General features: G+C 33.2%; 1 protein-coding gene across 2 annotated transcripts; it reads right to left on the minus strand.

The window, feature by feature from the left end:
* Positions 1 to 1304: 1304 nt before the first annotated feature.
* LOC126697243 (GDP-mannose transporter GONST3) lies at positions 1305 to 5925 on the minus strand. 2 transcript variants are annotated; one of them, XM_050394143.1, is made up of 2 exons: positions 5758 to 5925; positions 1305 to 2959 (listed from the first exon to the last, which is right to left on the minus strand). In XM_050394143.1, exon 2 carries the CDS (start codon positions 2957 to 2959, stop codon positions 1820 to 1822), a length of 1140 nt encoding a protein of 379 aa, XP_050250100.1. In that variant the 5' UTR covers positions 5758 to 5925; the 3' UTR covers positions 1305 to 1819. The 2 variants fall into 2 exon arrangements, with proteins under 2 accessions (XP_050250100.1, XP_050250101.1); XM_050394144.1 differs by lacking the exon at positions 5758 to 5925 and adding an exon at positions 5458 to 5689.
* Positions 5926 to 10566: the final 4641 nt, after the last annotated feature.

A 10566-nucleotide genomic window follows, 5' to 3' on the forward strand; every position in this document is an offset into this window, starting at 1 on the left:
AAGAGTCTGTTCACGTTCACAAAGTGCTACGAGTTTTTGAAGCTTTTCAAGTTGTGTTTGCTGTGTCCTACTCCGTGATAAAGCAAGAAAACTGTGTAAAATGTTTTTTTTTTTTTTTTTTTCAACTGTGTAAAATAGTCACTGTGAAATTCAGAGAGAGAAAAACATAAGAACAGATGTGAATCTAAGTGTAAACACTGAAATTCTTTTAGATGATATCGATGTAAGCGTTTGGATTCGGCGTCTGCCTTTTTTTTTTTTTGGCACGCGTAATGGGAGACAAAGGCTACTGTTCATATACTGTACATAAACAGTAACCGAAAATTTTGACTTTTCAGCCATTTTCAGCACATCAGTGGATACACGGGATCCACAAACTTCATTTTTCAGCAATTTTTTCATTAAAAATGGGTCCCATGATACTATTCACACATTTAAAAATTATTTCGATACAGCATTTTCAGTTTTCAGTTTCAGCAAAAATAAGTCCAATCCAAACGGACCCGATAGAAGTTATATGTTGAATTATGAATGAATTATAGTAAGTAAAATTATTTTTATTGCCTATGAGCATTGAGGATATCTTAGAATTCTTTCTGTTGATGTTTCTTGTTCTTTGAATGAGTTTTGTTCTCTAAAAAGAAATCATCCACCCGGTGGAATATTTTAAGAAAGTTAATTAATATTGACCATATATAGGTCTTTTTAAATGTAAGTCCCATCATATATTTATCTCTTGTTAACCTATGAGATTTGTTCATTATTATCAAACTAAAACATCAATGGATTAATTTCTTTCTCCATGCTCTTTAGGTCAAGAGACACAAGAAACTAATAGGTTTCTTTTTTTCTTTTTTATGTTGAGGGAACCAAGTTCCTTATTAGAGGACTGTTCTAGATGATTGTTTTTTAACTATAAAACCAAAAAAAAAATCAAAACGTTTCTTTTTTATTTGGGTTGATAATTTTTTTTTTTTTTAAAAGAAAAGAAAAAAAAGGCTAAACTATAACCCACAGTACATGTGTTACCATAAGGTCAAATTTAGAATGTTTTTACCTTAACTAGTAGGTGTTGTTCGTTTGGATTGGTTGGGTTTAGGGAATGTCTCTGGGCTGTACTGGAAGATTTCACCAAATAACTTAGAAGGATTGAAAAAAAAAAATTCTTCAGAAAAGATGGTATCCTTTTTCCCTCTCATGGCATCAGGCAAAACATAAATGAGGAGAGAATTGGGCAGATTAGTAACAACCTAAGTCCACATATAAGTCAAGTCCAACTGGCATACTTGGGAAACCCACAATAATGAATAATCAATTGTTGATTAATTGGTCTTTAGGATCCATGAGAAATTTACTAATCACTAATCTGATGGATGCATTGTGGAAAGCATCAGTATCAACATCAAAGGCACTACTACTGTGACCATTTGGATCATTGAAAGTTTTAACAAGATTACAACAAAAGAATGCAAATATTACATCTAAATATATATTTTCTATGTCAAATTATTGCTACTGTAGAGGTCCACAGAAAGAATTAGTTTCGGAGAAAATGAGATGGGATCAAACAAAGAGCCAATTCAATCCTATCAGTCGTGTCTGAACCTCCGCTTAACCTTCATTTTTGACTGGTATTTACGGTAGGTACAGCTAATCCATGAACAGCCAACCATCGCACTGTGAAAATTCTTTTTATAAATGAAATGTCTAGGCTGTTCAAATAACAAGTTGTGGACCAAAGAATTTGCCAATCAGAAAAGCTGAACCCAAGAAATGAATTTTATAGCAATATGATAGATTTTGCTTTATAAAAGCCCTTTCATTTTCCCACTTCTGGTTCAGCAGCTTCCTTCTGGTTGCCGTTGCCTTCTTTGTTGCATTGCATTTCAAGTAACTTCTGTTGTTCCTCATCAGTCTCTTGAGTTTTTACTTCTTTTACATCTTTAGGCTTTTTGCTTGTAGACTGCTGATACAAAACCCCACCAAGCATACAAATCAAAAGCCCCAATGTACCCACAAATGTCGAATGCTTGTCCCAGATAACCAAATTAATCACAACAGTCAATAGCTTGTTTACTATACCAAGAACAGTAAATCCTGTGGCAGATATTGCCCTCCGGCAAGAAAACCCAAAGAAAGAGATGGATAAACCAAACAAACATGATAACCCCACTGGCAAAACCACCTGAAAAGAGTACCAATCTGTCTCATCCGTGATTTCATGCTTTATCTTCTTCAATTCACCCATTATAAGCAGCTCCAAAGGAAACAGTAGGAGAGCCTCAAGATTGTTGTACAGTACAAGACCCCATGTATTCAAACCAATAGTCATGACTACATGCTTTATGTAAACAAAATCTATGGTCATGCTTACCAGGTATGCTAGAGCCCAGCTATAAGCCATGAATGTGAACTGGTAATCTGTTAGCACATAAAGTACACTTCCTCCAAAGATAGTGGCAAGTGACATCCATGTTCTAATTGATGGCCATGGCTGGTGCAAGAAGAGGGTCTCTCCCACTGCAACAAAGATGGGAACGGCTGAACGGAAGACAATGAAGGTGTCAACATTGGCATGTAGAAGGAGCTCACTGTTGGTGAAGAGAGAAAGGTAGAATATAATAGCTGCAGGGAGGAAGCGCCACATGGTCAAAAGGTCAAGCCTGTCATACTCAATTAACTTAAGCCAGCCACAAATGAAGACCCCAGCTGCACTTGTGAAGTATTGTAGAGCAGTCAATGCTCCAGGATAAGGAAATTTCATGACAGCCCATTTATTTATGATAGATAGCAAGGATGCAGATATGCAGTACCCAGCAGCTATACCATAGACTGAGACTTGCTGGAGTAAGCTACTGAACCAGTTTGTTTGAATTTCACCTGAGGGAATAGGAGCTTCTGGACCTTTCTGGATGTCACTAACTTTAGGATTCTCCGCATCATTATTATTATTAGACATCTGAAGAAACCATAAATTCTTGTTAGTCAATGTAGCCGAGATAATATTCCTATCATGGGTTCTAAATTCCAGAATACTAGAATCCATTTATCATGCAACAAAAAAATGGAACAGTTGCTAGCCAACCTCCTACCAGTGATTTCATATCTAAGAACTATTCAGTGGTACCTAGGAAATAGAAAGCCAGTAGTATAAGTTGTCTATAAGTAATTCCAATGACAAAAGGCAACCAAAATTGGAGAAGGCAATAGCACTTAACCAGGAAATTTTTAACGCTTCATAAAATATGCAATGGCTCAACAAAACATGATTAAAAAAGCCACAATTAGACATAATCAAAGTTGTTATCATCGTTATATGGAATATTTAGATAGATGAAATCTATGTTGGACAATTTCTTTTTAATAAGATGACATCTAACTCCCTCAGTGTGTATGTTAAGCGTCAAATATTTTGTACGCATCTGGTCCCAAGCCTAGAAAAAGGAGGAGGGTTTCAATAAGTTGACAGCCAGCATAAAATTTAGTCATTTAATTATGAATAGATCCACTACAAATACAAATTGGGGCATCCCCTACAAGCAGTACATTGCATTGGATCCTAGATGCAGCGAAAAGTAGTCAAAGGTTTGCTAGGATGTATACATGTGGCCACTCTTTTCTTGATGATAAGGTGAGGAGAGGGGAGGGTATGGAGGAGTAAGATTAAATGGTTGGAGATCTGCCAGAGGAGGCAGCACTTGAGGAAGAGAGACTCAGAGAGGGAGAGAGAGGAAATGGGGTTTTGGCTTTTTGAGAGGACAGCTGAAACCGCACCACATGTGGACACTCTTGATTACTCTGTTGAGAATCCATATTTGACCCCCAAAGCTTTGGGATTAAGGCTTGGTTGTTGTTTTTATTGTTTGATTGGTGATATCCATGTCTAAACATCTAATTAGAACCACCCAAAAAATGAAGACAGAAAAACTTCTTAAGAGTTCAATGCTTGATACCTGTTGCAATTTTAAATCTTTTGACAGAGTATGATATATCTATCCCCCTACTGCAGTTGGAATGAAAAGAATCTAACAAAATTATCAAGACTGAGCATATTCCTCAAACTAACCTAAAAGAATCCTATGGCTCGGACTTTTCATGCATGACTATTAGCTGCTGGGCAAGACTCAAGCCTCACACACAAAAGAATAACCTGACCAATACTTTTCATATTAAAGTCTCTACCTTGAGGAACAATACAACCAGACCAGTACTTCATAATAACTATTTTTGACAGGCTAATCCTGCTCTAAAAGATAATTTGTACATACTAAGCAAGGAATGGCAAACACACACAAACATGTGCTTTGAATTTAACCAATGATTGTTCTAAATTCACCAACCATTTATGAGCATTGTTGGTAAAGGCTTTGAGTAAACTATGAAATTAAGTCTCTTGGAGAGGCATACGCAAGGCAGTTCTTAAGTGATCAAGTCTCTGTTTATGAGCACCACAAATCCTTCTAACCCAAAGGCAATACAAATCTTCATAAGAATCTTACTCAAATAGGTAAGTATGAATAAATATATATTCACTTGATTCCAAAATCCACCATCAGATTTTATCCATGGACACATTCATAGCAAAAAGACATCTTGAAAAGAGAGTAAAACCTAAAGGCATTTTTTAAGGAAGGCATAGCTTTCCAATGAGCTCCAGATCACATGGGATTTTCTCTTACCACAGTAATGGGGTGGAGGGTGAGTTGTGGGTTCAAGATTAATCAGGTATGTGTAACATACCAAAAAGAAATAAAGGTAGGGTGGAGCTTTCAAACTAAAATTCAGTCAAAACAAAACTCTCGCATCGCTCACCAATGACCTTTAGGCCAAATGGCGTTTCCTAGTGTTTCCAATGGAGACGTATAAGGTTCAAATCAAATTCCCCCCCACCCCCCAATTTCAATTGCAGCAAAAGAACATCACATCACTCATGACCACCAATACACTCAAACAACTACAATCGCAGAAAGGCCAAACGAAATCTTTTAGAGCTGCATAATGAAGTCATATGAAACATACACGTCATCTACTACATAACTAATCCGTATCTTAGGAAACTCTGTTTACAATTATCAAGTTATGAGAGATGATCTAACTTAAAAAAATAACTTTACAAAAGCCAACTGTTGTGATTATGAAGAATCAATATCACAATACTCCCACCCATTTACGCTTAAGCCAAAAAACAACCACAATCCAACTTTTTGCCACAACCAACCAATCACATTCAAAACCTCCAAACCCAATTGCCCATAAACAACAGTCATATTCAAATTTACAAAACCTTTTACCCTCAGTTTGGTACTCTGTATGGCATAAAATTTGATCCAAAATTCAACATATATATGTGGAATTACAACAAAAAGTAAAAATACAAGGGGACAAAAAAAAAAAAAAAAACCTACAATCAACAATTGGCTTTGAAGTTAAAGAATTCGATAGACACCCACCACTCACCTCTGTTTGGTAGCCTGGAAACTTCAAGAAAGTGAAAGAAAATGAAGCATTGAAAGGCAATAAGTATGCCACATTTTTGATATCTCGAAAACTGTTAAAAACTCAAACTCAACTCAATAGAACCATATATGCTTGGATTAGACTCTTAGAAACCTAAGTTCCTGTTTTTATTTTCCTACGCTTTCTCGGCAACCAAACAGATACTAGGGAATATAAAAAATATAAAAATGCACAAGCATTTTCAGATCAGAGAATGTAAGATAATGAAAACTTAGCGAGAGAGAGAGAGAGAGAAATTACCTGTGGGTAGAGATTTTGTTGGAGATCTGAGGTCGGCTTTGTTGGCCGTCAATTCGGTCGATCACACAGATTTCCAGTGGTGTAAAGCTGAGAGCTGTAATCAGCAAACGAAGCTTATGATTAAGATTGACGGTGGGGTGCTATTTGCATTGTTTACTTATAATTAGGGTGGTTATTGCATGAATTCATATTTTGGGGTGTAAAGTGCAAAAAAATTCTCATATTTTTTGGGTGGATTTCCACTTTTACAATACTCTTTTCTTCTTCTTTTTTTTAATTGTTGGGTTAAGATTTTTTATGGATTGGTTTGAGACTTAAAACTTAAAAGAGGTTTCCAAAGGTAAAAGAGAGAGGTTGAGAATTCTAAAATATTTTTTAAAAATAAAAATTAATTCTAGGGTAACTTTATATCTTGTTTGTGATTAATGCTTCCTGATTTCACCAAAAAGAATATAAGAACTTATTACGAGTAAACAGGAACGGAGCCAGAACTTTGAGTTAAGAGGGGCAGTTTTACTGTTGAGATTTCAACCTCTAATTTTGCAACTTAGCCGTTAAGATTTTTTTTTTTTTTTTTTTTTGGCAGGTAAGAACAAAATTATTTTTGTGTAGAATTTTTTTTAAAGGGCAAGGTTATTTATTTTGGATAAAATTAGTTAATTGAGCTTAATTTTGTTTTTAGTTTTACTCGTAATTTTTGTTGTTGAGCTTTTTTTTGGGGGGGGGGGGGGGGGCTTGTATATTTTGTTTTAGATTTTAGATCTATAAATTTTTTTATGGTCACTAAAACGAGAAAAATGCTAGAGTTACAAGTTTTTTAAAAATTATTTATGTAATAAGTGGTTACTGGTAAATAAAAAAATGATATAAGTGGTGTGCCCATATGTGAATCAATAAGAATTTGCTGCCAAAAAAGTTTATAAAAATGTTATAAAAAAGTTTGTGAGTATAGCATTACTCTTAAAAGAATCAATGATATTATTAAAGGGAAATAAGATGTAATTTTTTAAAATAAAATTACTAAAATTAATACACATATATATATAATAATATTTTTTAAAAAAAAAATTTAGGGGGTGGGGGGGGGCATTGCCAGTAAATCTCGTTTTGGCTCTGTACCTATTTTTAGTGACCAATCCATTAATTTAAGAGTGTAACAAATTAAATCATATATTCCAAGAGTAACAAATTCAAAGGGAAATTTCATTTTAAATATAATGTATATACAATGGACTGATGTTTTATCTTGCTACTTTTTGAAATATCATGATTTAATTTATTATTTTCTAACATTTCAATATTTAATTTATTACTTTTGAAATCACGTGTTTTAATTTATTATACCCTTAAATTATAGGTATAGGGTTTTAAATGAAAATTTTCTTTTTTTTAATATAGTATAATTTTTTAATCTTAGTTGCTAACATATGATATTAAGTTATTTAATATTTAAAAAAAAACATAAAAACAAAAGTTATATTTCAATAAATAAACAAATAAGCCAATATAGCCTAATACAAATGTCCCAAGCAAAAATAAGTGGCCCAATACTACAGACAACTGGCCCAAATGAGCCCGAGACTATTGTCCTTATCTTTTTCTATGTCCGTGTGCTTGAAACAGTCATGCAATGCAAGCCATTTGGGGGAATTTAGGGAGTTATGTTTGAATGGTGAAAGAGAGATTTCCTCCATACCCCACTGGGCTTTAAAAAAAATTGCAAATGGGCTTGAAAGACTGTGAGCCCAAGAATAATGTTCCGTGCAAACCAAGCACACGTTGAGAACTAGCAAAAGCTGCTGAAACGGCCATGAATTTTGGCAAAAAAACACAACCCAGTATAAATGCTTGCCCATTAAAATGCTTGACTTATTTATGAGCATCTACCAAACTAAATTTGTATAACCTCTGATCAAGGTATTCCTCTTACAATAGATTTTTGATTTTAAACCTTTTTAATATGTACAATTGAAACTTTAATCCTGAAAAGAAAATGTATTGATTTTCCCATTGGTTATATAGCATTGAGACTAGTTTTTATGATTAAGATTATGCAATGAAGTTCTAGAACCCTAGAATAGAAGGGCTATATCCTGAAAATGAAAAAGGCTTAATGGTGACTTCGAGACCGTTTTATTGCCAGGCACAGCAAAGACCACATCAACTTCAATTGTTCTTATTTGATTCTCAAATATTATTTCAATATTTTTTTTCTTATACACAGCATTGTATGTTGCAGCCTGTTGATGGTTAATTTTTTTTTTCCCGTACTAGCCTTGTTACCATATTAAATTTGTCATTATTTTCAATGTTTTGTTTATAAAATCTTTATTAGTCAGGAAGAATGATGTTGAATGAAACAACAGTACAAACTCCATGTTTCGACTTTTTCTTTTTACGTTATCCCTTAGGCTTTTGTTTTTGCCAGATTTTATTATTATTGATATACCTCTTCTCTCTCTATTTATTACAACAAGAATGAAGAATCTATTTTCTCAAAAAAAAAAAAAAAAAAAAAAAAGAATAATGAAGAATTTATAATTTATAATTTATAATTTTTCTCCCTCTCTCTCTCTATGAATTGGGAGTTTTGTGGCCTAATTTTGCTTGATGACTTCCTTTTTCAGCTGAACTAGTATGCAAGACAAAAATGTGTGGTGTAGGGTTAAGGGCCCAGAATCATGTATTGAGCTTTGGGTTTTGTCCGAAAACATTAGATGGTCCAAGAAGAAACAAATAGTTATTAGAAGTTCCAATTTAAAGTCTCATGAGTAAGGAACGATTAAGGGGTGGTTCAAGGAGGAACTCCTCCTCGGATATGATGAATGCAGCTCAAAGACGAATGCAGCTCAAGGACGTACTCCAGCAATTAGAGTGACCTTTCAAGAAACTCCAATGATAGGGACATACCTCATGAACATACGAAAAGGAAGGAAACCCAAAAATATCTAAGGAAAAGTTGTCACGACCGTATTAAATGTATTGCAACTACTTTTCTAGTCACATTTATGTGGAGAAGACCTCTGAACAGTGCTGCCTTGACTACTACAACTCACAAATAACCAAAGAGGATATCTAATGGGACAGGTACTTAAGTAAGGGTTCAAATAATCAACAAATGTAGGATGAAGATGGTCCAAAAGGAGATATATAATGTGAAAGACCCTCCATAAGAAGAGGATCGGAAAAAATAGAGAGAGAACATTGTAGCAATCTAAATTGTTCTTGTATTCAATTGTAACTAATAAGTTGGACCTCCTCGGACGGTGAAGTCGTTTAGTTTTACCTACTTTGTTCTTACTTGATCATCTTCCAAACCCATATTAGCCGTTGTCAAATTCATTAGGGCCTAGTTCTTCGATCTACTCTTTATAAATTTATTATATTGGGCCAAAATCCCACACATTTTGAGCATGGGTTGTAATCCATGTCCCTATATGTTGTTTTTTTCCTTCTTAGAAATTTGAGAGAAAGAATAAAAATAAATGAAAATAAAACATTTGAGCTATATGCTAAATTAAGCTTCTTCTTTTTCTTCTTCTTCTTTTTTATTTTTTATTTTTATTTTTATTTTTTTTATGCTGCTAAATTAAGCTCAATACTATTAAGCTTGTTTTTTTCCTCTATAGAATCTTTAGAATTCATTATTAGTTAGTGAGGATGACGTTGAATCAAACAGCTGGTTGTGATTTTTTAATGGAATTAATATTAATGAAATTAAAAGTTTGAGATAAAGGTGACTTGAATGCCCATCTCCATCCCACTTTATGGTAAAGTGGTTTTTAGGGCACGTTTGGTACACTGTAATAATTATTACATGGGAATAGGAATAAGTATTATAAGGAATACACTAAGTTAGAATGTAATAAGTATTATTATTCATTAGTTTGATGACCATTTAGAAATAGAATCCTGAATATGCATCCACAATTTAATAGAGTATAAAAAGAATGTGTAATTAAATTATTTTTAAGTCAAATTTCCTAAAATACACTTATTTTAAGGTATTCAAAATAGAACTAATAATTAACAACAAGAAAATTTTATTTTCTTTCCTTTTGAAGATGTGGCAACTAATTGCTTTTTAGGAAATTTTTTAAAAAAGTTATTACATAAGGTGAAGGAATAGATATTCAATACTTTTGATAAGGAATAGTTATTCCTCATTTTGAAGAATAGCTATTCATAAGAAATAATTATTCATTATAATAAAAACATAACCAAACAACCGAATAATTATACCATAGGAATATCTATTATATTACAGTGTCTATTACAGTCTATCAAACGTGTCCTTAGTTTTTCTCACCATGAAAAGCGTGGAGTTATAACAGTGCCCCCGGCACCCCCCTCCCCCAAAATCATTAAATAGAAATTCACGTATGTTTACATCATGAGTACTGAATTGGTGTCCATTTCAGTTTGATTATTAAAAATAAATATTCTAGTGGCAGCTTCATTTGGCATATAATTTTGGGATTACTGTTATATATATATGGATATTATTAATATGTGCCCTAAGAGCACATAATAATAAACCAATTTTGGAAAAGTTTAATTGGAAATCGAAAAAGTTTTGACAACTTTTTTCAATTCTCAATAAAATTTTTTCAAAAATGAATTTGTTAAGGTATGTCCTAAGGGCACATATTAGTCGGATCCTATATATATGTGTGTATATGTATATATGTATATATATATATATATATATAACTTATGGCTATTAAGCCATATGATATAAATTGTTGAATTTAAGATAGTGTTTTACAAAATAAAATGATAATAGAGTGATTAGATTGGTTAATTAGA

This window comes from Quercus robur, chromosome 8 (assembly GCF_932294415.1).
Source record: "Quercus robur chromosome 8, dhQueRobu3.1, whole genome shotgun sequence".
In the NCBI taxonomy this organism is placed as follows: domain Eukaryota; kingdom Viridiplantae; phylum Streptophyta; class Magnoliopsida; order Fagales; family Fagaceae; genus Quercus; species Quercus robur.

Coding starts and splice junctions, on each gene's coding strand:
- LOC126697243 (XM_050394143.1), bottom strand. CDS start 2,959: ATGTCTAATAATAATAATGATGCGGAGAATCCTAAAGTTAGTGACATC.